A 27,368-nucleotide genomic window follows, 5' to 3' on the forward strand; every position below is an offset into this window, starting at 1 on the left:
CGCTGGGGAAGGAAGGAGAAGAGGGCCTGTGGAGTGAGAGGCATACAGCGTAGCCAGGGGACGAGGCGCAGCCAGCTGGTGGGGGGATCAGGGGGGCCAGGGCTCCAAGCACACGGCTGGCCTCCACGGCTGGCTCCAGCGGGGTGCCCTGGCAATCTGGAAGCCCATACTCTGCAGCTCACATGGGAACAGCTGTCCTCCGATTGGGTAGAGGAGTCACTAGCCCCCATCTTGGCTCCTACTCCTTGGGGCAGGCTGCGTCCAGCGGGAGGAAGAACGGAGTGGCAGCCAGGACCACCATGTCCAGCCCCCGTCCAGAGGCCACTGGGATGTGTGTGTCTGGGGTCATAACTGGGGTGCTAATGGAATTCAGTGGTCAGGTTACAATAACAACTGGTCTACCCCAAATGCCAGTAACATCCCCATGGGAATATACTGGAGGGTCACTTTCCCTTAGGCTCTAGGATTAAGACGTGGAACTGTGTTTAAATGTGGACTCTGCCAGTGGTACCACTTGGCTGTTACATCGCAAAGTCTGCAATAGATCATGCCTATGACCAGGGAAGTGCTGTGCATGGTTAATGAATCCTTTTCTTTTGATTATTATTGGAATACTCCAGCCTGCTTCACTATCCTTTTTCCTGGTGATCTGGAGGAGGCTTCTCCTTTTTCCATTTTTCATTTTTATTTTTTATGATTTATTTATTTATTTATCTTTTCTAGGGCCGCACCCGTGGCATATGGAGGTTCTCAGGCTAGGGGTCTAATCAGAGCTGTAGCCACCAGCCTATGCCACAGCCACAGCAACGCAGGATCCGAGCCGAGTCTGTGATCTACCCACAGCTCACAGCCACTCCGGATTCTTAACCTACTGAGGGAGGCCAGGGATCGAACCGGCAACCTCATGGTTTCTAGTCGGATTCATTAACCACTGAGCCACGACGGGAACTCCGCTTCTCCTTTTTTGAAAGCTAAGTATTTATTCAGCACCTATTACATGTTGGGCCCAGGGCATATTATCTCATTTAATTCCCACACCCCTTTGAAATGGATATTATTGTTACTGGTGTTATACCAAAGGACAGAGAGGGTAAATGACCCACCCACACACATAGGACTGAAAGTCTATTCCCTACGCTCCTCTGAAGCTCCACAGCCAGCCTCTGCTTGATTGCTTCTGTCAGTGGGTTCCTCACTTCCTCTTGAAGGAGCATTCATCCAGTGAATTCAGTTTGGCTTCTTGTATCAAGTCTTTATGGAGCATCCCTAGGTACTGAGCTGACTCCATGGAGAAGTCTTGAACTTGGTTTCCACCCTCTGGGATTCCACAGTTAGAAGACAGTGTCCTTCCAGCTCTCCAAAGGAAAGCTTTGAGCTTTGGTACTGGGGGCTGGTCAAGGATGGGGTGGAGTCGATAGAAGCCATTAGTGAGAAGAGGAGGATAAAGAGGGGTCAAGCCACCCAGCACTGGGGAGCAAGCCCAGAACTAGGACCTAGGAGACTGAGGCAGAGCCCTGCTCTGCCATGGATGATGGGGTATATACTCGGTTGAATAGTGCCCCCCCCCAATGAATGTCCACTCAGAGCTTGGAAATGCAAATAGAATCAAGTTAAAATGAGGTCAAACTGGATTAAGGTAGACCCTACATCTACAATGACTGGTGTCCTTATGTATAAGAAGAGGGAGAATGCAGACACAGACAGGCACACATGGGAGAAGCTGTGTGAAGACGGAGGCAGAGATGGGAGCGATGCATCTACAAGCAAAGAAAAGCCAAGAACTGCCAGCAACCCCAGAAGCTGAGCAAGGGGCGAGGAAGGATTCCTCCCCTAGAGCAGAGGGGGTACGCCCTGCCCACACCTTGACTTTTTTCTTTTTGGCTGCACCTGCATTCAGAATTTCCTGGGCCAGGGATCAAACCCTGAGCCACAGCAGTGACCTGAGCCAATGCAGTGACAATGCTGGGTCCTTAACCCACTGAGCCACAAGAGAACTCCTGGTTTGTGGTCATTTGTTAATGCGGCCCGGGGAAATTGATACCAGGTGACCTGAAGAAGTCAAGTCCTCTCTTTAAGGCCCTCAGTTTTCCCACCCACACAGAAAGGGAAGGGGTGGAATACGGGTGTGTGTGTGTGTGTGTGTGTGTGTGTGTGTGTGTGTGTGAGAGTTTGTGTGTTTTTAGAGCTGCACCTGTGGCATATGGAGGTTCCCAGGCTAGGGGTTCAATCAGAGCTCAGCTGCTGGCCTACACCACAGCCACAGCAATGTTGGATCTGGGCTGCATCTGCAATCTACACCACAGCTCACATCAACATTGGATCCTTAACCCACTGAGTGAGGCCAGGGATTGAACCTGCATCCTCATGGATGCTTGTCAGATTTGTTTCCTCTGAGCCACGACGGGAACTCCAGGAGTAGGTCTGTGCTTTTTAACTGTGTTTGTATATTAGCATCATCTGAGGGGCTTTTAAAATTAAACTCAGACTCTCGTGTGTGTGCAGGGGGGTGGCCTGGAAATCAGTATTTCAAAGAAGTTTTGGGGTGCTCTAATAGGAAGCCAGGGAGAAGAACCCCTGCATTAGATGCACTTGTAAGGCCCTTTCACTCTGACAATGGATGTCTCTGTGATCATATTTCTGTGAGTCCCATTTCTCCTTCAAGAAAATGGAGACAAGAAATAGGACTTAGGTCCCAGAGTCATTGGGAGGATTAGATGAAAGAAGAGTTAGCGCATGGGAAAGTCTCCAGCACGTGGGTGGTACTTGTTAAATCTCAGCACAAGTGGCTCCAGCTCGGGGAGGTGGAGGGCTGGGGGGGCCATTCGGGGGGGCTCTCCATCCCTTCCTGTGGTCAGGCTTCCTGCAAAGTCTCCCCCTTCCTCTCAGGAGCTTGGAAATAAAAGAGGTCCTCCTTGGCAATTCAGAGGTCCTACCCAGGTGCTAAGTGAGCCGACAGCATCTTTTCTGTTTTTCTAAGAGGTCGGGGAGCTGGGACTTGGAGACTCCCCAGAGCTACAGGAGCCACAGAGAGGTAATGGGCAGAAACCTTGTGGTCCCTGGCATGCCTCAGAGACTGGAAGAGACAATGGGTCTTCCACAAAGGTGACACCCTCTTCCTGCTCTCGGGAAGGCATGAGGGTGGGGGAGAGGGTGCTGGGCAGAGGAGGGGGGAGTGAGGGTTTGCTGGAAGGTGTGAACTGAAAAAATCCAGCTCCAACCTCTAGAGCAAGGGAAGGGACTTACTGAACGAAGCAAGGACAGCAGCTTCCTAACTGGCCTCCCTGCTCCGGGTCCCCACCCCTCCGCCAACTGTTCCCAACAGGCAGCCAGAGTGATGCTGAAAAACCTAAGTCAGGTCATGGGGCTCCTTTGCTCAAAACCCTTCAATGGTTTCCCCTCTCACTCAGTGTGAAAGCAGTGTCAGTCACAAAATAGACATTGATAAATATTTCTAGAATGAATGAATGAAAGAATAAATGAATGAATGAAAGGAACTTCCCAAAACTCTAAGGTAGTTTAAGCCCCATTTCCCTCATGAGGGAACTGCAGCTCAGAAAAGTCAGATCTCAGCTCTAAGTTTACCTCCTCCAGGAAGCCTCCCCAGATTAACCCACTCCCGTTTCCGAGTGCTTCTACATCTGCCAAACCTCTTGCCACTGCTAATCACTATTTCTATTATAGTCAATGAGACCTTTAAAAATAACTATTTTTGAATATTCAAAAGTCAAGATTAAATGGTATGGCAGTTCCTTAAAAAAATTAAAAATAGAATTACCATACGATCCAGCAATTCCACTTCCAAGTTTATTCCCAAGAGGACTGAAAACAGGGTCTCAAAAAGATAGCTATTCACCCATGTTCATAGCAGCATTATTGATGGATGAGTGGATAAAGAAAATGTGGTATATACATATATAATGGAATATTACTTAGCCTTAAAAGGAAGGAAATTCTGTCACATGCTGCAACACAGATGAATCTTAAGGACATTATGCTAAGTGAAAAAAGTAAGATACAAAAGGAAAAATACGGTGTGATTCCACTTATAAGAGGTGCCTAGAATTGTGCAGTTATTAGAAACAAAATTAGAATGATGGTTGCCAGGGCCTAGAGGGAGGATGGAATGGGGAGTTGGGTTTAATGAGTTGACAGGTTCAGTTTTGAACGATGACATTTAATTTAAACATGACTGAACTTAAAACTGAGCTGAGGACTTCTCGTTGTGGCTCAGTGGTTGACGAATCCGACTAGGAACCATGAGGTTGCGGATTCGATCCCTGGCCTCGCTCAGTGGGTTAAGGATCCGGCGTTACCGTGAGCTGTGGTATGAGTCACAGACGCGGCTCGGATCCCGCATTGTTGTGGCTCTGCCGTAGGCGGGTGGCTACAGCTCCGATTCGACCCCTAGCCTGGGAACCTCCATATGCCATGGGTGCGGCCCTAGAAAAGGCAAAAGGACAAAAACAAAAACAAAAAACAAACAAAAAACTGAGCTGAAATACTACTGAGCTTAACACTAAAAATGGTTAAGACGGTAAGGTTTATGTTATATGTATTTTACCACAATTAAAATTTAAAAAATTCAAAAGTCAAGATTCTAAGGAATTGGAATGAGTGTCTTTGAGTGAGTTTCCTATCATCAGAGGTATTTCAGTAGAGGCTGAAGAAGCACTTGGCTGAGATATTGCATAGAAGATTTAAGTATTAAGTGGGGGGGGGTGATCATCTTTAAGTTCCCCTCCCTCCTGATTTATAAATTCATGGCTTCAGGAAGGTAAAGCAGCAAGACTCCATGAAGATCATCTGCTGTAATGGGTTTAAAATGAGTGTGCATTGCTCATTTCTACCCCAGGGTCTTTGCTTTGGCTATTCCTTCTGTGCCTGAAATACTCTTTCCTTGACTCACCCTGGCCCTGTTCAGATCTCTACTCACATGCCAGCTCCTTGGAGAGACCTTGCCTGACCCTCTATCCATGTCCCTGCCCAATTCCTTGCCCCGCCTTCTTGTCTTCAGAGCATGGGGTATTTCTCGTTGAGAGCAAGGAGTTATTTTAGTATCCCAGTTCCAGAAGGTGGCTGGCCCATAGCAGATGCTCAGTGAACCTGTGTTGATGGAATGAATCCTGGCAGGAGAGGAGGCACTTCCAACGGGCTGAGACAGCCGGACCTCCGGCCTGGAGTCCTGTCCTGAAGTCCCCTGCATCCTGGGGTCTCTTCCCCCTCTCACCCTCCGCTGCCTCATTGCAATGGTTTGGGCCACTTTGATCCTTGTCTTGGTTTCCCAGCTCAGCAGCGGCCAGGCTGGGACATTAAAACCAGCCTGATGGTTTGGCAGTAGCAAAAGGGAAGTAAATAGACGGTGACATGCTCGGGGCAACCTGGAGCCTACACTGTCTACTCCTGCTGACTCCTCTTCAGGGAGAGGCCCCCTGCAGGGGTGACCTCACGCTTCCCAGGAGCTCATCAAACACTCAGAGACATAGGGAGAAGGAGGGATGTGGGTTCTCCCCCTCTGGCCTGCCTGAGGCCTGCCTCCAATTGTCCCTCCCTGACCAAGCCCTCTCTCCTCCTCAGGTGACCTGGAGACCACCAACAGTAGAGACGCGGGTTCCAGGTTGGAACCACATGGGAGTCCCAGGGGCCAATATTCAGATCAGAGGCAACACAACACTCTGGGGGGTGGTAGCGAGACATCTTGCTCCAAGGTGGACAGGGAAGTTCAAGAACAGAGCTGCCCTGAGTGGTTCTGTCTCTGCCTGCCTCAGGGCGAGTTCAGCCCCGTGGGTCTTAGAGGTTTCCAGAGCTGGGGCCTTGGAGGAAGGAGGCCTGGGTCCAAGGGACCTGCAGCTGTGAGCTTCCCCTCTCCCGTGGTGACCCTGCCTTGGGTTGGGAGAGGGATCCAGACTTAGCTGGTAAAGTGTCTTCAGTCGTTTTACAAACACAGCAGGAAAGACACCCCCAGGTGCAGGAATCAGTGGGCGCCCGTGTGCCAGGCTCTATGCTCGGCACTTGCCTTTCTTAAGCGTCATCACCAGCCTAGGAAGCGCGTGCTGCTCCTCTTGCTTCATTGATGAGGTCACTGTGTCTCGGGAGGAGACACATTCAGTGGGTGGAAGAGCCAGGACTCCCCTCTGGGTCTCCTGAACACAAGTCCAGAGCCGTTCTCCCCAAACCCAGCTGCCAGGACAGCACGTGCTGCAGTTTGGAGGGGCTCTGTGACCCCCTTCCCCAGGGGGCGGATTTCTCCCCTCTCCTGGGCAGTCCCAGGCCCCATGCTTCCTCTGGAGGAGGTTTCCTTCTCACCAGGGAGGGCAGGAGTACTGGGTGAGCAGAAAGGTGTGAGGGGTGAGGTGAGACTAGTGTATTGTTATGACTGAAAGGACGGCTGAGGGATGTTTCTTGGGGGGCTGGTTTGCAGTGAAGTCAGAGGTTGAGGGTCTCAAGCAGTCACCTGTTTTGGGAGGACTCAGACTTAGGGAGCAAGGACACTGCCCGGCCCGGGTGCCAAGTATTAGCAGGAAGTTGGGCTCACAGGCAGGGAGCTACATGCATCTGCTGGCATGCACACTGCTGGGTACCTGTGCACAGCTTAGTGGGTACCAGACAGGACACGGAAGGGAATGGCAGCTCGGGTGACATTGGCTCCAGTGAGTGCTGTATGGAGCACTGTATTTGGAGTCAGAAACGGGAGATTTGAAACAGGAGATTTGAGACCTACCATTTACCAAATGTGTGGATTTAGGAAAGACCCCTTAATCTTTCTGGGCTTCTGCTCTCCCGCCCCAAACTAGAGACATTAAGCTCTGCTTTCCTGGCTTCCGTGGTTCTTTTGCGGTGTTCATATGATCATGACCAAGAAAGGGCATTGTGACATTTACTGCACTATACATGGTAAGGAGGGGTTATTACCATAATGTGAAGTGTGCCCAAGCACAGCGCATGTGTCCATAACACACATGCGGGTGTAGCTATCTGTGTAGGTATTGTGTTGAATGAATACATCCTGGCAGTGGAGACAGTTTTCAGCTTCTGGAGTCAGATGCCTTCCTGAAGCAGGGAAACTAGAGGCTGGGGGTTGGGGGGGGGGTACTGCTCTGCCCCTCCATCCCTTTGCCCCCGTAAGGAAGGTCCCCGGAGACAATGGGAGGTGTGGAGTGGGGGAGGGGAGGCGGGGCAGAATGGATGGAGTTCAGCGCTGGGACCAGGCTTTGGCCAGCGTCAGAAAAATCATGCAGTCTCTCTTGGAAGAGAAGAGATACTTAGTCGTCACAGCCCAAAGTTTCTAGGAGTAGCCTCAGGATGTATCATTTAGCCCCCAGGGGCCTCCCAATTCCAAAAGAGAAATTGTAATCAATACAGGTTACCAGTTACTGCTCTAGCCAATAGAGATTTATAAAAACAATGTGGTCATCCTGCCACTTGGAGCCTGTGGGTGGCTCATGAGACTAATAAGACAACTCAGCCAGTGGCAGGGCTGCTCTCCCCCCGAGGGCAGGGTGGGTGGGGGTGATCAATACTTCTGGGCTGGCAGGAATTAGCCCTGTCTGGGCCCCAGCACCAGGGCAGCCTACAGGGAGCTATTTGAGGCTCGCTCTGCAGAGCACCCTTCTTTCAGTGCTTTGCTATTTCTGCTGAGGGTGAGGGCCCTGGAGCTACCTGCCAGCCTGGGTTTGAAAAGCCCAAGGGAAGCCCAGGCACTGTTCACCTCCTCTGGATTCCCCAGATTGTAAGCCCTCCACCCAAGACCCTGGAGAGAGATTTGCAGCCTGGTGAAGGCACGTGGCATATGAGTCTGGAACTGGGGTTCAAGTCCCAGCTCTGGCCTCTCTATAATAGACGGATTTGTGTCCCCTCAAATTCATACATTACGAGTTCCCACCGTGGCTCAGCAGAAATGAATCTGACAAGCATCCATGAGGACCCAGGTTCCATCCTTGGCCTTGCTCAGTGGGTTAAGGATCCAGTGTTGCCACGAGCTGTGGTGTAGGTCACAGACGTGGCTCAGATCTGGCATTGCTGGGGCTGTGGTGTAGGCTGGCAGCTACAGCTCTGATTTGACCCCTACCCTAGGAACCTCCATATGCTGCAGGTGCGGCCCTAAAAAGACCAAAAAAAAAAAAATTCATATATTAAAGCCTTTCCCCCCGCCCCCAGTGGGACTGTACCAGGGGACAGAGCCTTTAAAGGGTAATTAAGGTGGCTTAATTTGCAGCAACATGGATGGACCTAGAAGTTATCATACTAAGTGAAGTCAGTCAGAGAAAGACAAATATCATATGAGATCATTAATAGATAGAATCTAATAAAAATGATACACTTGAACTTACAAAATAGAAACGAAGATTTCAGAACCAAACTTGAGGTTACCAAAGGGGAAACGTGGTGAGGGGAGCGATAAATGAGGGGTTGAAACTGATATATACACACTGTTGTCTATCAAATAGGTGGGTTACAAGGACCTCCCATACAGCACAGGGAAATTTACTCAATATTGTGTAATGACTTATATGGGAAAAGACTCTGAAAAGGGGTAGAGTTATGTCTGTTATAACTGATTTACTTTGCTATATGCCTGAAATCACCACAATTGTGTAAGTCAAATATGTTCCCACAAAATAAAAAAAATAAAGAGGTAATTAATGCAAAATGAGGTCATAAAGGTGGGGCCCTAGTCCAATAAGACAAGTGTCCCAATAAGAAGAAGAAGAGACACCAGCGATGCCTGTGGACAGAGGGGAGACCCGGTGAGGACACAGTGAGAGGGAGGCAGTCTATAAGCCAGGGAGAGAGTACCCAGTAGAAACCAGACCTTGGACGTGGACTTCCAGCAGCCAGAACTATGAGAACCAAATTTCTGTTGTTTAAGCCATCTGTCTGGTATTTTATTCTGAGAGCCCTAGGAAACGAACACACGCCTCCTCCAGACCTGCCATCCCCGGAGGACCCTTCCAGGGCTAAGACTGTGGAGTTGGGTTGTGCTCCCTACGATGCTGGACTGAGGACTATAGGATGGGAATGGGAGGAGGACAGTGACAAGCTGGCCCTGAGGGTCACCAGGTGAACTACGGAGGTTGGGTTCACAAAGTGAGAGCGTGAGGGGTGGGGAGAGATGGATCCCGAGCCCCTCGTGGGCCCCTAGACAGAGGGAGGGATGAAGTGGCAGGGAAGCAGGCCAGCAATGCACCTTTGGTCACAGACAGGGCCTCGTCTACACTCGCCATCAGACACTCCAATCTGACCCACCGCTGCATGGGACACTCGAGGGGACTGAGGCACAGAGGGTCACACAGCCAGCCTGGGTTGGAGTGGAGCTGGCAGGAGAAGCCTCCTGTCTCCGTGCCCACTGCTCTTTCCCCATGGGATTGAAATCAGGCAGAGCAGACATATGTGGGTCATGGTGAACCTGGCTGGATGGGAGGTGGGACCTCTGAGACTTGAGCTTGTACAGCGCATGCAGAACTGCAAACTTTACCACACCGGGTCGGTGGCAAGAGCGAGGGGAAGGCAGCTGGAGCTCGAGGGGCAGCCGAGCTAGAGGCGGGAGTCACAAGTTAACCACCTCCACGTGGCAAGTGACAGGCCCGCCACCTGCTTTCTGGCACAGGGGCTCCCAGGATCTTGGGAAGACACCATGGTCTCGTATTAATCTTCAAGGCCTGATGCCAGGCTGGGCGGGGGTTTGGTGTACCAGGCTCTGGGTAGGTGTCCCCAGGACCCTGGCGGAGCAGCCTCTGCCCCTCCTCTGGCACCACCACCTCTGAGATGAGAGGACAAGTGGCCAGAAGAAAAGACATAGAACTATGGAGCAATGCCATTTGTGCCCCATAAGAGGCATCAGCCAGGTCCTCCATCTTTATCTCTGCCTTTGGGGCTCAATGGGAGATAGAGTTACTGGGGGGACAGGTGTCTGAGGTCTCAGGATGACCCAGAAAGTTGATAGCATGATGGAGCAGAAAAATCCTGGCTTGAGTCAGAAGGGGAGTTGGAACAACATTCCCCTCTCGAGCTGGATGATGCTGAGCAAGTCACTGAACCTCTCTGAACTGGAAACCTATGAGAATTAAATAAGCTATGACTTGTACCCAGCACAGGGCCAGGCACATAATAGGCAGTGGGTTAACAGCTGTTGAATGAGCGTAAATGAATGGACAACTCTCATAAGGGGGAGACTCAGAACTCGAACTGGGTCTCAGCCTCCAAGCCAACCATTCCCACCACCTCCCAACTACCCACAACTGGCTTCTTATTGGTAGGAGGGTACGGATTTCCAGGGAGGCACTTAGCTCAATTCCCTAGGACCCCACTGACTGGTCTCTGTGGGCAGCTGGGATCTAGAAAGGGGTCAGCCCTGCCTCTGGAGTGGCCCCCAGGAAGCTGGGGTCACTGGGTGAGGGGACAGCATCCTGGGGAGGGGAGCCAGCAGGAGAGCCTTGGTGGAGGGGGACAGAGGGAGAGAGGCTAGTTTTCTCTCTCTCCCTGAGTCCTTTTCTCTAAATACGGCTCTATCTTTCTCCACCACAGGATTAGCACACATCTCTCATTCTCCTATTGCAACAAGATTTTATTTCTAATTATGCTGTAATAAAACTGGAGCGCTCCCAGGCTTCCTTTCAAATGACTTGTACACACACTGCCGATCGGATCCTCCTCGGCCCCATTGTAATAGCATTTCCCTGACATTCATTAGACATGCATGAGAGGGGCGCTTTAAGAATAGAATTGCATTTAAATGGATTTGCTGAGAGAGGAAGATGGGAAAAAAAGAGAGAGGAGAGGGGAGGAGAGGGAAGGGGAGAGAGGTTTGTTGAACAAACTATGAAAACAAGATGCCATAATAACAGGATGCTGAAATAAGCCTCTTTCTTCGCCCTTCTCCTCCTGCCACACATGGCAGAGCCCAGCCGGGGAGCGGCCTCCAACCCTCCCCTGGAGCCACCCCCCCCACTTTTATGGTACCCGCTGGGGGGGGCTCCATAGCTCCTCGTGCCATGTGTCAGATGCTCATGGTGTAATAGAAAAAGCTGTTATTTCAATTTGCGAAGGCTGCCTTGCTTCGACAGAACCCCAATAGCCAGGCCATCGCCTGCAGGCAGAGGGGGGATGGAGACTGAGTGCCCCCTCCCACGCTCACCTTTGAGGTGTGGCCCCAGCCCTTCTGTCCCTCCCCCTGGAGGACCACCCATACCCCAAATCCCCATGGGTCACTGAGCAGCCTGGATTTTTTTTTTTACCCTGGGTGGCTCTGAAGTGTCAAGCAGCTAAGCGGTCCCTAAGGAGGCCGTGCTCCCTGCTCCCCCGACCTCTCCGTGAGTGGACTCTCCCCGCGCGTGCTGGGAGTACCATAAACGGCCTACTAGGGAGCAGGGGTCTACCTACTAGGTGTACCTACTTGTGGTCCCATCTAATTACTCCCCTCACCACAACCAGACCCTCTTGAAATGGACGTCTGATCACACTGAAAACCATCCGTGGCTTCCTATTTTTCTTAGGATAAAGTCCCAAATCCTTAACGGGGCAGCCAAAGCCTGCCGTCCTTCCCCTGGCCCCACTTAGTTCCCTCTCTAGCCCCGGCCCCAACTCCAGCTATGCCAGGCTCCCTTGGGTGCTTCACGGGTCCCAGCTCCTTCTGCTGCCCCCAAGCCTCACCGCTCCTCGGACAGTTACCCCACCTCCTGCCCAAAGAGCCTGCTGACCCACCCCTCCGAGCTCAGCTCCCACCCCCTTCCTCCACACGACCCTCCCCCAGTCTTCTGCCTCCTGTCCTCTTCCCTGTTTGTCACGGCATTACTGAGTCAACAAAGACATGGCACTGTGCCTAGACAGGGAGTCTGCAGGGCAGGGTGGGTCCTGGCTACCACTGTGGCTCAGCCCCCTCTCTGGGGTAAAGGCTCAGTGGGATGCGACAGAGCCTGGCACTGTGACGGGGATGTCCCCAAGGTTATTTCATTCATCCTGCTGCAGCCTTATTGAGGTAGGGGTTTGCTCTTCCCTCCAACAGATGAAGTAACTGAGACGCAGAGTTCAAAGCAATTTGCCCCAAATCACAAAGCTGGAGCTGTTGGAATCCAAAGCCTTGCTTTTGCCGTGATACTTCCTGGGACACTGCATTGCCACAGGCATTTCCATTGGTTCCTTCCCACTGGGAGTGCCACCCACTTCCCCTGCACCAAGCTAGGCCCTTCTCAAACCCTGCTTCTTCTGGAAGCCCTCTTTGAGAGTCCAGCTGGTATAGGCCTTGTCTCCCTTTGCAGACAGCTCCTGGCTCCGACTGCGGGGCTAGACCCTGTCTGTTCTGTGGGATCATTCTTGCATCCCCAGTAGAATGCAGGTCCTTTAGAGATAGCACGTGCCACTCTTCTGAACTCCCCTGTGCCCATACATGACCAACAGAGCACCGATCTGCAGCCCAGAGAGCCGCTCTGCCACTTAGTAGCTGCGTGACCTGGAGACGAGCCCTGGAGAGGAACCCAGGCCCTTGTCTAGAAGGTGTGCTGACACCACCCACCTCACACGGTCATCGCGAGGCCTCAGGGAGCTGCGGAAAGCTCATGCCTTCTCTCATCCTATTCCTTCCTTGGGGCTCTCTACGTGGTGACAATGGGCTGGGTGGAGACAGGGAATGAGAGAGCTGGTCTTACAGGGTCCCTGAAGAGGGTGTGGCTAAAAGGGACATGGCACCAGGGCCTCTCGAAGTCATTTGATGTGGCCTAAGGGCCCTGCGATGGCCGTGGAGACCACCCCCGTCCTTTCTAGGCTTGTCTTCCCATCCACCACCTCCCCACCCCTGAGGCCTGCCTGGTTTAGACGCCTCCAGGGTCCACACACCACAGAGAGAAAATGCTCCCTGGCTGAGAGGTTGGAGTCCCCAGGGGCCAAGAGGAGGTGGCAGGTCCATCCACCTCTGCCTCCCTGTCCTTAGCACCGCCCAGGCCTGACCTACTGCATGTTCATGAATGAGACCATGACCTCCAGGAGGGCAGGGACTGCCTGCCTGTCCACTGCTCTGGGCTCAGTTTTGTGGACAACAACTGCACTCAGTGAGGCTCAAAATGTATCTGCTGAATGAACGGATGAATGAATCATGAACGGAGTGAGTAAGGCTATTTGCCTCTGTGGTAAGTGCTTAGGCTCTGAAGCCAGCCAGATTTTGTCTCTATCAGTGTGATCTTGCACGACTTACCTAACTTCTCTGATTCTGTTTCCTCTCCTCTAAAACTGGGCCAATAATTGTTCCAATCACACAGAGTTGGAGTTGTCACAAGAATCAAAGCACCTGGAAGTTGAATCAAAGCTACCAGCTTCCAAGGAAGGAAGAATCCATTTACCATCCACTTCGGTCCACTCAGGGGCTTGGACTGACTACTTGTGTGGGTGGTTCTAGATTGCTTTCAAGTCTCATCTCCTTCTTCTTAGAACCCTTAAAAATCCTCTGATGCTGCTCAAACAGCAGAGGAAATTCTGCTATTTTAGAACATCTACCTTTTTTATTTACAGGCTAATCAACCGGACTATATGGCCCATCAGCAATGCCAACTGCGGAGCTCATGGCGAAAGGTAGAAATGTTCACAGTCCCATCAATATTTGTGTCTTATCGGGTCTCAAGGCAAGCCTGTCTCATTGAAGTAATGTGAGCACACAAGTGCTCTGCCCCAACTCTACTGGCCTATTCACTTTCCCCCAACATTGCTGTGAATCTGAGCACCTTCAGGCTTGAAAGGACACCCTACGTGTCTGGGAGCCTCCCCTTCCCTGCCCAGCCTCCACGCATCTCTTCCTCCACTAACTTGTAATAGCTGTACCCCTTACCCGGCTTTTGACACAGACTTAATTTTTACTGTTGATTTAAAAAAATGCATTGGTGGCTTGTGGTCTTTGGCAGTGCGTGGGGGGGGGCGGGGGACGGGGGCGGGGAGGGTGATGGGGGGGGCGGGGGACGGGGGAGGGAGGGTGATGGGGAGGAACCTCTGATTGATGGATTTCCATTATGCGCCACGCAGAGGGCTATATCCCTCACATGGGTGGCCTCAATTTAATACCGAGGGCAGGCAACATGATCCCCATTTGTTTTTTTGGCCACACCCGCAGCATATGGAAACTCCCAGGCCAGGCAAGATGCTGTGGTGACAACACCAGATCCTTAACTCATTGGACCACAAGAGAACCCCTAGCCCCATCGGGCTCACAGAGACACAGAAACTTGCCTGAGTCACACAGCTAGAAAGCAACATTATTAGGATTTGAACCTGGAGTGTCTGATTCCACAGCGCCATGGGGACAGAGGCCTCAGATTCTCTCTTGGAATTTCCATAGGCCTGGCCTGGAAGCCCAAGGTCTGTGATTGACATGAGCTATGGTCAACAGTCATCTTTCAGGGAGGTACAAACATTAAGTAAGAAATGACAAACATAGGTAAAGGCTTCCCCTGGGCCAGGCACACAGTGAGGGCTCTGCTATGTGTGCGTGTGTGTGTGTGTGTGTGTGTGTGAGAGAGAGACCCTGGCCCCATGCTGCCTCTTCACTTTGCCCAGAGTGCCGCCAGCTCCCCACACACTTGGAATTCTGAGTTCATTCACCAGGCAGGTGCAATTTCCCACCTCTCACTCTTTGGCACTTTCTGTGCAATCGATCACAAAACTGTTTCCAAATTAACCTAGATTTAGCTCTGGTCTCCCCTATTCCGGCTCCAGCAATTTCCTCCCTACCGCCTGGGTAGGTTACTCCAGGCACCGCCCTTCTGTATCACCGCCTCTCTCTGAAAATTCCCTTCTCACCAACCCAGAGTCTGGGTTCTGCCCAATGTGACCCTCTTGCCCTGGGTCAAGGACTATTCTGGACTTGGCCTCTTTCTCAGGATGCCTCTTTGCTCTGCCCTCAACCATGGCTTAGGAGCTTAGGATAAACAATTCCTTTCATTCCCTGCTACCTCTTTTTGGAATTCAGCCTATATGCTCAGCTTTTTTAAATTAGTATTTTGAGTTGAGGGGGCCATAAAGACGCTTCTGCATGAGTCCCTAAAAACACGTCAAGAGAAAGAAATTTGGGAGGACACAGGTCAGATGGCATCTGTGCATGGGAAGAGGTGGGGCTATAACTCAAATCTGAAATGAGAATTTCTTTGTAAATTCCAAGAACTGTATACCCCATCCTCACCAAATTCCTGTCTTTGAAAGAGCAGAGAAGGAAAATACCATGAATTGAGCACCTACTGAACCTGAGCAGGGCCCTGTGGCGTTCCTGGACACACAAGACTTTCTGTGTCCCCCATTTCTTGTCTTTAGGGTATAACCTTCAGCCTCTGAGACATTCCCTGAGTTCCAAAGGGCAGATTCAAGCAGTTGCTAATCAGGGAAGCGAGGGGATGCAGAGAGACCAGGGAGGAGCAGTCAAGAGACAATAGTGCAGCTTTGGGGGCAGGGTCCTGTGCGTTACCACAGCCTTACCAGATAAGCATCATCACCCCCAATGTATAGACGAGAAAACCGAGGCTCAGAGAGATTGGGCAGGTTGTCTTCTGTGGACACTTTCATCTACCGCATCAAATACCTCTGCGTCCCCCCCTCTAGTCTTCCAAGGGACCTGGCTCTGGGGAGGGATGGGAAGGAAAGGAGTGGATGAGGGTCGGGGGGACCTTCATTTATTATTCTCCTGCCATGTAACCTTCAGCTTAGCTCAGCCTCCCTGGCCCATAAATCGGAGGTATTTGATGGCCCAGAAATGGCAGCTGAGGCGGGTGGAGTGGGGGAGTGGGTAACAGCAGCAGAAAATCAGAAAGCTGCCGACTCTGGAGGGGAGACAGCAGTGAGGGCCTCGGAGTAATTTCCTCGCAAGGCTTGTGGTGGCCCAGCGGCTGTGGGGGGTGCTCTGGCCTATCAGCAGTCACACGATCAAAGAACAAGTAGGAATTAATATCCCTGAGGTGGTCCTGAGCCTCTGATACCAGCAGAAAATTACAGGACACGAGACAGGAACATTACAGAATGAATGGGAGGGGACAAGAGATTTCCATGGCTAATCTTGTTAACAAGACAATTTCTTATCAAACTCATTATGCTTTTGAAAGGAGGGGGCAAGAGGGGGAAGAGGGGGTGGGGGGAGAGTGTGATGGGGGGTTAACCCTGGAGGAAAAAGGAGAGAGATGCGGGAGCTGTGGTTATAGAGATGGCAGGTTCTGGGGAGGTAGGCGTGCGTGGCAGGCATGTGGGGGAAGAAGACCCGTGCCTGCCTCTGCTCTTCTCGGATGGAGGCCAGGGGCAGAAACGTTCTCTGGTGGCTACTGCGAACACCTCCTCTGCTCTGCCAGTTGTCCAAACCCATGGGTGCTCAGGGGCAAAGCCGGTTTTCAATCCCCTTTTTGGCCAAATCCCCCTCTAGTTCCATCTCCCGAGGGTCAAAGAGGACCATCCCCATTTAGGCAAACGCCGATCAAGCAAAGAACACCGTGGGTCTGCACCGCGTCTTCCTGGCCAGCTTCTCACGTCTCCTCCCCGGCCCCGCCCCCCATGAGATGGGGCAGGGAGGGGATGACGGGCCTAGGAAGTCAGAGGGTGCTTTCTGGCATTTACCAGCTGGGTATTTTGAGCAAATCACTTCACCTCTCTGAGCAATCATTTTCTCATCTTGGAAACAGAGGTTAAATAAATCCTGCCCTACTTACTCCATAGGGTCCTTGTCAGGATTAAAAAGGACAATGCAGGCAAGAGGACCTTGTGACCTGTGCACCATTTCATACAGAGAAGTGATCGTTAGGGCCATTTTGAAGTTGAGGTAACAGGTACTAAGTGTCTCGCTGGAGGTAATGAGGTAGAAGTGGGAAGAAAGGCCTTGAACCATTAGTTTCAAATCCAGGGTCATTTCTGCTGCCAGGCAATCACTCCATGGCCAAGTCCCTAATCACAAGGGACTTCAGTTGACACAAACTGAGTACCTTGTTTATTAACAGCCCACAACACACTCAGTATTCTCTCGGGCTAGCCTGGGGGAAAGAGTGAGGTCAAGGACAAAGTCCTGATCCTCAAGCATCTTGGCATCTGGGTTGGGGGGGAGGAGTCAGATCCAAGGAGTAATGAGAAAACTTCAGGTCAGAGTTTTTCTCTCCTTCCTCCACAAATACCCAAAGATGTAGCATGAAGGGCCAGAGAGAAAGTCTTACGGGTGAGTAACAAGGGCAAAGACCCTGGGGCGATGCCATGGGGGAGGGAGGGCTTCCCAGGGGACTCAGGTCTCGTGTGGGTCCTGAAGAGCATGTGGGGTGGGGATAGACAGAGAAGTCAGGGGAGCACTCAATAGACATTTATGGAACACTTACCATGTACTTTGGTGTTGTGATAAATTAGGGACAGATACAAAAGATGCTAAAAATCTTTCAGAGGTCAAGTCCAAAGTCAAGTCCAAGCCCCTGAAGAAATGTTGGTGAGGGTGTGGAAAAATTGGACATTTATGCACCTCTGCAGGAAGTGCCAACACGGTGCAGCCACTATGGAAAACACTTGGCTGGGTTCCTCAAAAAATTAAAAATAGAATTATCATATGACCAAGCAATGCCACTTGCTGGGTACATCCCCAAAGAATTGAAAGCAGGGACTCTGGAAGACTTGTGTATACTCATGCTCACAGCAACATTATTTATAAAACCCAAAAAGTGAAAGCAACCCAAGTGTCCATCAACAGATGAATGGATAAACAGAAAGTGGTCTGTACATACAATGGAATATTATTCAGCCTTAAAAAGATGAGAAATTTTGCACATGCTACAATGTACATAAAACTTGAGGACACTGTTAGGTGAAATAAGCCCATCACAAAAGGACAAATGCTATATGATTCTACCTATGTAAGGTATCTAGAGAAGTCAACTTCATACAGACAGAATTTAGCGTGGTGGATGCCAGGGGCTTGAGGGGGTGGGCGGGGGAAGATGGGACGTTGTTATTTGATGCATACAGGGTTTCAGTTTTGCAGAATGAAACTGAACTTAAACATTACTGTCTAGAGATGGATCGTGGTGACGGTGCACAGCAGTGTGAATGTACTTAATGCCACTGCACTTAAAAATGGTTAAGATTGCAAATTTCACACTATGTGTATTCCAGAGCAGAATTAAAAGTAATAACATAAGGGCAGATTCTATCGGCATAAACCTTTTAACCTTCGCCCTTCCTTCTTTTTTCTTGCTGAAAAGATGGACATGTGGCTCAGAAGCACAGAGGCCGTCTTGCAGTCATGAGGAAGGGAAGGGTCCGGTTTCTTAGCAACCGGGCCAGCCCTGGGCTGCCTGTTCCCGGACTCCGCTAGGAGAGAAGAACAACTCTCCAACTTGGCTAAGCCATCGCTGATGACTTTTGGTGACATGCAGCCAAATGCCAACCTAACGGAGATGGTTTCTAAAGCTCATCACTTCTGGCCGCTTCCAGCCCTTCTGCTCAGACCTCCCTGACATGATGGAACCTTGTACCTCTGGAGATGCCAGGCTCTGCGTCTCTGTGCCTGCCAGGCCCTCTGCAAGCCCTTCCTTCTGAGTCACCTCCTTCATTGGCCCAAAGGTGTCTTCCATGGTGCTCTGCCTCCAGGTTGGGCACTGCCCTGGAGGGGGGAGTTACCCTTTGCCAGACTGCCCCACGCCCAACTCTCGAGAGTGGCTATTTTCCCGTTCTCTCCCCTCCAGACAGGGAGCTCCTTGAAGGTGGACAGCTGTTCAGATCTGGACGCTGGTGCTGTGTGGGCGTCCGGCACATGGCATGTGCTGGGTAATGATGGGCGGACCAGGGCTCACCTGACTTCCAGGGGCTCACAGTTGGAGGAGGAGGATTCAGACCCGGAAAGGGTTCCCTGAGAGGAGCGGCCCAAGGTGCTGGGGAGCCCAGAGGACAGAGTGACCACTCGGTTACAGAGGAGGTCAGCATTGTGCTGGGGCCTGAAGGACACTGCCCAGAGCAGGGGTGTCTGCCTCCCAGTGTGGGGGTGAAGGTGTAAGGCAGGAGAGAGCAGGAGCCTCTGGGAAGCAGGGGAGAGCAAGGTTCGTGGGGGCGGGGGTCGGGGGGAATGAGTTTGGTCACGATGGGGCCAGAGTGTCTTGCCGTGTAGCCTCTGCACAGGGTGGGGCTGCCGAGGGCTTTGGCAGAGAAGAGAGTGTGGAGGTTGGGGGCTGAGGAGCCAGGTACACCATCAGTGCTGCATACCTGTCAGCTCCACTACTGTGATCAACTTTGATTCATGAAAAGCTCTCTGGCATAGTGTAGAGGACAGCGGGAACCGGGAGAGGTGGCAGCAGGAAGCCAGTGTGAGACTTTGCATGAGTCCCGGTGCCTGACAAACGAAGAAGGGGAGGGGGAGGGGAAGGAGGGGGGAGAGCGGGGGTGGGGGAGGAGGAGGGGGAGGCAGGTGTGGCACGCAGGAGAGAGAGGAAACTGCAGTCCAGGGCCAAGTCACTTACTGATGCCACCTAGGACCCGTTCCCAATGCCTCTGTGCCCCAGTTTCCACATTAGTAAAAGGCAGGGTTCAACATGGTACCAATCTCAGAGGTATGTCATGAGAACTAAGCACAAGGCTGGGTGCACAGCAAATGCTCCGCGACCCTGAGGGAAGATGGTGAGAGGGGTCGCCCTCGGTCCCTGTGGGGTGTTCAGGGACAGTGAAACCTGTGGCCGGAGCTGAGGGGTAATTGGGGGGTTACAGCAGGTCCAGGAGGTTGGGAGGGGAGGCTGGAGAGTGGGGGCTTCGAATGTCAGGGCACGGAGTCTGGGCTCACCTGAAGGTTTCTGGATGGTGGCATATAGGATGGGAGGATTGCTGTAGAAAGATGAATTGGGCTGTGTTTATAGAGCAAAGAGGGAGATGGGGAGAGGGATGGGGTGGGGGTGGGAGAGAGAGGGACAGAGAGAAAGAGAGGGAGGGGCGGCAGACTGGGAGGTGAGGGAGGAAGGACCAGACTTTTTCCCTTCTGGGCTCACAGTCATCAATCTACGTCCTGCCCAGTTTCTCTCACCCTCCGACTTGGCCCTACTGGTGGTTCCAAGAGGAAGGAGGTGGCGGGGACGTGGAGAAAACCTAGAGACCAAGACACATCCCAGCAACACACCCTGCATGAAATCCCACCTGAACGCGCGGGGCTGCAGCTACATGACCCCTGTGTTCACGTGAATGTCGACAGCCAAAGCGGTGGCTGTGGTCACGTCCTCCACCACCACATGAAGGTCAAGTGCCTTGAGAAGTCAGCTTGTCCAGCAGGCTTTATGCGTACTGGGGAAAGGTTGGCACCCTCTTGTAGCCTTTCCTCTAGAGCTTAAGACCCACATATCTGCCTCTTCTTGGTGGTGGTGCTGATCCATTTCTGTTGGATAAAATTGGCCTGGTGGGGAAGAGGGTACTAGATAAAGACGTGGCATGTGGGCATTTTCTCAGTAAGAGGGAACAATGCCTTTCCTGGAGATGGATGCTGGGAAGGGCCAGTCCGTACAGGACCAGGCAGGCTAGAAGCTGGACTAGACCTTGGATGAGGGATCTTTTAAAACAGGCACGAGGATCTCTTCTGAGCCCTTCATGGTGATGCAGACAGAATGGAAAATGTTCCCTAGAAACTCCAGTGAGAGTCAAGCATCACAGAAGGGAGATCAAGTGTGTGGAGACCTAGGGAAGCAGGTGCAAAGCAAAGTTTAGCACGAGAGGCTCTGACAATAGACAGAAGAGGACCTCCTGGGATGAGGCCAAAAGTGTTAAAGGCCAGTCCAAGCTGCTTCCCAGGAACATTCGTGGCCTCGGAATCCCTGACTTCCAGGGAAGAGGCTCCACTCTGCTCCCACCTGCCTCCTGTACCTTCCTGTCCTGGAGGGAAGGGGCCCCTCTGGGCCTGCAACCCCAGCCCCTCTCCTGCGCTTCCCCCATGGAAGCACCGGTGTCAACAGAGGGGGTGCTGAGTGGGGTTTGGGAGGGAGTGGAACTGTGCCTTCCCAGAGCCCCAGGCCTTCCTTCTGCCTTTCATCTGCGCAGAACACAAGGGTATGGCCCCAGCTCCAGCAAAACATTTCGCTGTGTGCAATTCATATCTCCTGTCTCCATCTTGAGCTTCTGGCTTTGAGCAGCCAGAAGAAAGGGCAGTGGCTCAAGCTGGAGACGGTGCTTCTCCCAGTTTGGGCTATAAAGTGTTGGTGGTGGTAGTGGGACTGGGGTGGGGCATGGCTCTGAACCAAGGAGAGGGGCAGTGAGAGGAAACCAGCATAGCAAGAAGACTGGGCGTGGGTGTGAGGGGTCAAGCAGGGAAAGGCCTAGGATAGTGCTTCTCAAGTGGGGGTGATCTCACCCCTCAGGGGACACATGGCAGTGTCTAGAGGCATTTTGGGTTGTCACAGCTGGGGTGGGGAAGTTGTTAGGGGTATCCCGTGGGTACGGGCCAGGGATGCTTCTAAACATCCTAAAAGCATGGAGCAGTGCCCCCAACAAAGGATTAACCAGGTCTAAAATGTCAACAATGCGAGGCTGAGAAACCCTGGCGGGGGGAATCAGAGGAGAGAGGGGAAAAAGAGGGAGGAGGGGGATGGCAGTCAGACCTAACCAGTGTCTCCCAGGTGCAGGGCAGTGCTAGGTGCTGTGGAGGCAAAAGAAGGAGCAGTGGCCATCTAGCTGTGGGCAAGCTGAGGAGCTGCTGTCAGCACCCACCTTAAGGGGTCCAGGCACCTTGTGGAAAGGTGGGGCAAGGACGAGGCTGGGATGAGGAGGGGCAGACAGCTCCCCAAGGAGAAAGAGGATGGAGGGAACCCAGAGACCCTGGGCAAGGTCAAAGGTCACATAGAGGGCACCATTCAGGTGCAGAGGTGTGCAGGTTGGCTAGGGTGACTCAGGGCCAGGTTAGAAGGAAATGGGGCCTAGGGTTGGGGTAGGGAAGGGACGGACTCAAGCCCAGAGAAGCTCTGGCTAGGGCCAGAGCTCCTGAGGCCAGTTCCCCAAATGAATTGGATAGGTCTGGCTGCTGGGAGACGGTGCGGGGTGGAATGAGCAGGTGAGGGGCAGAGGTTGGCCTCTTCTTGGAAGCGAGGAAGGGCCACTCTGACCAGGACCCAGTGAAGAATTCAAGGGCTAGAAAGGACTGCCTTTTATTAGTGAGGATGGTGATGATGATGGAAATGAGAGTAGTTCTAACACAGCCACTGTGTGTAGAGCACCTGCTTTGTGCCAGGCACAATGGGAGGTGTTTTAATGAAGTCCCTCAACCAGAATGACAACTCCATGCAGCACTCAAAGAAGACCAGAGGGGTGAGGCGATGGTCCAAGCTGTCTAGAAACAGCCCTGTGGCCGCCATGGCCCCTTTCTCTATTGTCACATCCTCATAATACCTTATATCAATGCTTTCAAAATCACTTTCTCATTGGATTTGCACATGGCCCCGTGAAGCAGACTGGGCAACTACCTGCTATCCTATTTCATATTTAAGAAAAGCAGGACACCCAGTTTATTAGTGGGAAAGCCAGAACTAGAACTCAGCCTGTTGACTCCTAGCTGAGGATCTTTCCAGAACCCTCTAGAACTTGGAGGGGGAAATACTTCCTGCTCTGGCTCTGCATCTTCATGAGGGTGGTATGGAACCCAGTTCCCATGCAACTTGCCTGAGCCATCCCACCAGCTTCCTGCACCACATCTGGTGGGGGCCAGTGGGCTCAGAGTGTCAGAGCAAATTGGCGTAAGATCCTGCCCAGCCATCCTTGCCGTGGGGTCAGGGCTTTCATCCTGGGCACACTGGCACCCCTTCTCCCCCACTGCCCATCCCCGCGAGGCTTTACTTATAATTGTAAATTAATCCTCATTTACTAAATAATTCATGACGTGGCAACAGGAAATGCTTAACAAAGCATCACCTCCCCAGTCCCTGCTGGCCTGGATCAAGAGCTGTCCTGAAGGGTGGGCTCCAGGGCTGCCCAGGGACAGAGATGGAGGGTGGACACTGGGGCCCCTGGGCATAGCCCCTGTCCAGTAGGTGAGCAGGAAAACTCAGGCTGCAGGAGCAGACCCCTGCCCCAGGTGATCAGGGCATAGGCGCACGAGTGAACATTCAGCAAACAGGGGGTACACACGGCACAAGCTGGCAGCCCTACACCTCCCCCAGCCTTCATCTTGCGAGAGAAGCTCAGTGCAGGTGGGACCCCTTTTCATTGCGCACTTTCAGACCCAGCCCGTGCCATAGGAGGTTAGGCTGCGTCCCAGGCAGAGAGCCCTGGGTTGCGAGTCAGGAGACCTTCGTTTGTTCTGACCACTGCAGTGACTGTGGACTTGCTGCCTCCTGTTTCCCAGGTCTGGCTTCTTTGTGCAGAATGAAGACCTGCACCAGGTGACTTTCTGGACCTCGCCCTTAGACACCGTGTGATGCTGCCAATCCTGCTCTGAAAACCCTACAGTGGCTCTGAGCTGCGGTCAGGATGAAGGTGAACTCCTTTTTCTTCTGGGTGCCTTTTCACGATGCGGCTACTGCTCGCATTTCCTGGCTGCCCCTCTCCTTCCCTTACTCCCTCTGTCCAGAACCATGCTACCTGCCCTGATTCTCTTTCCTTCTCCTTGCGGCCTTTGTACACACAGCACCCCCTGCCTGTGAAGGCCTGGGTCTCTGTTTCCCACCCCACCGACTCCTTCCCTTAACATCTTTTTGGTTGTTGCTCTGCTTTGACTTGCACCGAAAACCCCTCAAGGACCACTCAGGGTGGGCTGGATGCCCCTTGCGCAGCTGCAGAGCACCTGGGCTTATTGCAAACCACCGCACTACATTTGTCTCTGACACGTTTCTGTTCAAGTACATGCTCCCTGAGGATGGGGCTGCATCTGATTTGACCCTAGCTGTATCCCGGTGCCTGGCACCGTGTGCAGTGGCAGATGTGGAATGAATAAATGATTGCACCTGATGATTCCATGAGCCCAAGAGGAACACGTTTCAGGGCAAGGGTGAGGATGAGGGGAGGAAGGGGGTGGGGAGGCAGCCAGAGTGGCCTCACGGCCTCTGCTAGACAGACAGTGCTGGGAGAGAGCAGGGCATCACAGCCTTGGTGCAGGGACAGGCTCTCTGGGGCTCTGGGTCTGACAGGGCATGGAAGTGGCCCTTTAAGATGCTGGCCTGCCTGCCATGCGGGGCCTGAAGCATTCAGACTCCCATCAGCAGCACATCATGGGTCCCCAGACAGCCCCCTGAGCACCACAGATGCTCCCCACCTAGGGTTTGCTGCTCCCTGAATGCATCCCTCCCTTTGTGCCTGGACTCCATTCAACCCCCATGCAAATGCTACTTCCTCTGCACCCCTCCCCGATCTCCTTGGAATTATTTTGTGCTCTGAGCCCTTACACCTCATGGCATGTGTTTAACACTGTTTTGTGAGTTGCGTTGAAATGTTGACATGTGGGTCTCCTTGGTAGGAGGCAAGTAAGGTCAAGGAAGCATGAATTAGTGGAAACCCACAGACTTGGGCTGTTAGTTGTTCCTCAGTAGCTGACACAGAGCAGGCACTTTGTGAATGAATGGATGAATGAGTGAGTGAAGGCATTTCACTTTTCTGGACTCAAGTTCCTTCTTTCTAAAAGGGCGATCACCCTATCCACTGCATAAAGATGCCGTAAGGCTGGCAGATACTGCATGGAAGGGTCCAACACAGAAAATAGAGGGTTACTATGATGGCTACTCATTAGCGCACCCCATCCATGCTCCCCATCCCAGCCCACTGCTTACTGAAATGTGAAAGTCAAGGCCATCACTGGAGCACCAAGCCCACATCCTGGTGATGTGTCACCCAACCCAACACCAGTCCTGGGGGTGGAGGCGGCTTGTGGCTAACTCGGGGGCACTTTGCTGCTTTCTTACAGTGTGCTCATTTCCTTCACAGGAAGGAAAGGTAAGAGATTCAGGAAAAGGGAGATAGAGGAAAGAGGAAAAAAACAAACCCGTGAGATGGACGGCCCTGCAGGACCCATGGTACTGAGGCAGCTCGGCCTGGTGCCTGCCCCCATCCAGGCCCCCAGCTCTATAAGCTTGTTAAATACTGAACCCCAAGCTGAGGTGGAAACTAGGAACAGCTGGGAAAGGAGGGGCCGGGGGCCAGCTGCATTTTAAAAACAACTGATAAAAGCTCCTCTGTGTGTGAACCTTCTACCTCCAAACTTTCACAGATGTGAACAAAGATACGTGCCAGAGGGAAATTGAGTCTTGTCGGCTGCCCTGAGGTTCTTAACGTCCTCCTGTGTCATTTGGGCTTCTTCTGTCACAGTGTGTGTGTGTCTCTCACATTTGCTGTTTGTGCTTAGTTTGGGGGAATTTCACCACCATTACATTAACTCCTTCCTGTTTGGAAAATGTAAAAGCAATAAGTATTGCAAGTGCTGGGCAGAAGAGGAAAACTATTGGAATGGATGCCAAAAGGGGGAGAATCTAAAACATGAGAAGTGGAGAGAAAACAGAGATGTTGCACCGCTTCCCCGTTGGAGGACTCCTATGACAATGAGGACCACCCTGAGGATAGAGAGTGCACCGTACAAGATGTGAAAAGGGCTGCAATGGGCCTGCACCACCTGGAGAAATAAGCGGCAAGGCGAGACCGTTTCTATTTCTTAGGGCTTCACCTGCAGCATATGGAGATTCCCGGGCTAAGGGTTGAATCGGAGCTGCAGCTGCTGGCCTACACCACAGCCACAGCAACACTGGTTCCTTAACCCACTGAGCGAGACCAGGGATAGAACCCACCTCCTTGCAGATGCTATGTTGGGTTCTTAACCCACTGAGCCACCATGGCAACTCCAAGGTGGGACCACTGATGAAATGGGAACACTGTGTGTGCTGCTCGGCGGCTACACTGGATGCCAGTCCAGCTAGGGGCTCAAAGGTTTTACAACAAGCCAAACCTGGTTCTTTAGGTCCAAGTCCCATTGGGATCTGCCTCCCATCAAAGCTAGTTGGGGTTGCAAGTGCCAGGGCATAGCTGCCTTGGATGGAACGCCTGGGGCCCAGACAAGACCAGCAAGGTGGAGGGTTACTGTCCTGGGAGGTCTTCAAGGTTGACCACACAGGTCTATTTTGGGAAAAGATGCCTGTGAAACATCACATCCCCAAATTTAAAGCTTTAAAGGATGACTCACATTCCTGTTTCATGGGAGTGTGTGTAGGGACGGTCACCTGAGTTTCTCTGGTCACTATGGTCTGAGGAATGAAGGGCTGGCTCACAGCCTTCACCAATAGGCCTGTGTGCACACCGAGAAGCCTCTCTACTTTATGCAGAAAACCTTTGTTCTTTGAACATTTTGGGAAGGCGGTTCTAGCTATAATTTCTATTGTTATTCACCTGGGGACTTATGCCTCTGGAGGCCGGTGGGAGGTTTCTCGTACCAGAAACGTCTCTCAGTCAGCAGGATGTGCATCCCTAGCAGCGTGGCCACTCCAGGTGTGCTCCTGGGGGTCCCTTGAATGTGCCAAGTGCACTCTTTCCTCGGGCCTGTGCCCTTCCTGTTCCCAGCCCACGGAGCTCGTCCCTGGATCTTTGCTGCTTACCTCCTTCGAGTCTTCACTCAAATTCCCCCTCAAGAAGGCTGCCCTGACCACTCTTTTCGACCCTGCATCCTGCCTCCTATGCTGTCCTCCTCATGCCCCTTTCCCTGCTCCATTGTTTCCTTAGCATTTGGGACTTGTATACGCACTATACAATACCCTTATTTGTTATGTTGGTTGTTTGCCTCTTCCCACCAGGATACATGCCCCACAGAGGTGGAGATCTCTGCTGCGTTCACTCATCTGTCCTAAGATCTTGGATCAGCATCTACCCCATGGAAGGAGCAGGTATGAAATGAAAGGGCTCCATCATGCCCTGTGGTTAGGACCATTGTTGCACGTTTTTGGTGGCCCTCAGGCATGTCTCCCCTTGCCTTCAGCACTGGCTGGCTATGAGCTGTTCTCATCTCTGGCCCAGGAGTGCCTGACCACAATACTTGCCTTCTGGGTGTGACAGATACACAACTAGACACACCCAGAGCTTGGCAGCTAGAAGACTAGCTGGGGGTATGGCCAGATCAGGGATAGGGCAGACCCCCCTCCCCGCCCATGTACGAGAGGTCAAAGCTACAGAAGAGCTGGTTCATTCTGTGAGATGGGCAGACATCTCTTGGAGAAGAGTCCCTCCCACCCCTCACTGTCATCTTTGGGACAAGGTCAGGGTCTGAGGACTGATGGCCTGACCCAGTTCTTGAGTTTATGCCAATAATCTTAGCATAATATTTTTGAGTACTCACTAGGGGCAGGCACTCCTTGTGGGCTGCCTTCTTTTATCCTCCCAGGATTGTTCACCATCCTCATCTTCATCATCGTTTATGTTTTTTTTTTTTTTGTTTTTTGTTTTGTCTTTCTGCGATTTCTTGGGCC

The 27,368-nt window shown here is 52.2% G+C and overlaps 1 protein-coding gene across 1 annotated transcript in view; it reads right to left on the reverse strand.

Moving 5' to 3' along the window:
* Positions 1-26,374, reverse strand: part of DSCAML1 (DS cell adhesion molecule like 1) — a 133,213-nt gene extending 106,839 nt beyond the window's left edge. The window contains exon 1 of the mRNA XM_047754357.1: positions 26,299-26,374. Within this exon, the coding sequence (XP_047610313.1) occupies positions 26,299-26,374 (76 nt within the window). The remainder of the gene's footprint in view (positions 1-26,298) is intronic.
* Positions 26,375-27,368: the final 994 nt, after the last annotated feature.

The sequence above is a fragment of the Phacochoerus africanus genome, chromosome 11, assembly GCF_016906955.1.
Source record: "Phacochoerus africanus isolate WHEZ1 chromosome 11, ROS_Pafr_v1, whole genome shotgun sequence".
Lineage (NCBI taxonomy): Eukaryota > Metazoa > Chordata > Mammalia > Artiodactyla > Suidae > Phacochoerus > Phacochoerus africanus.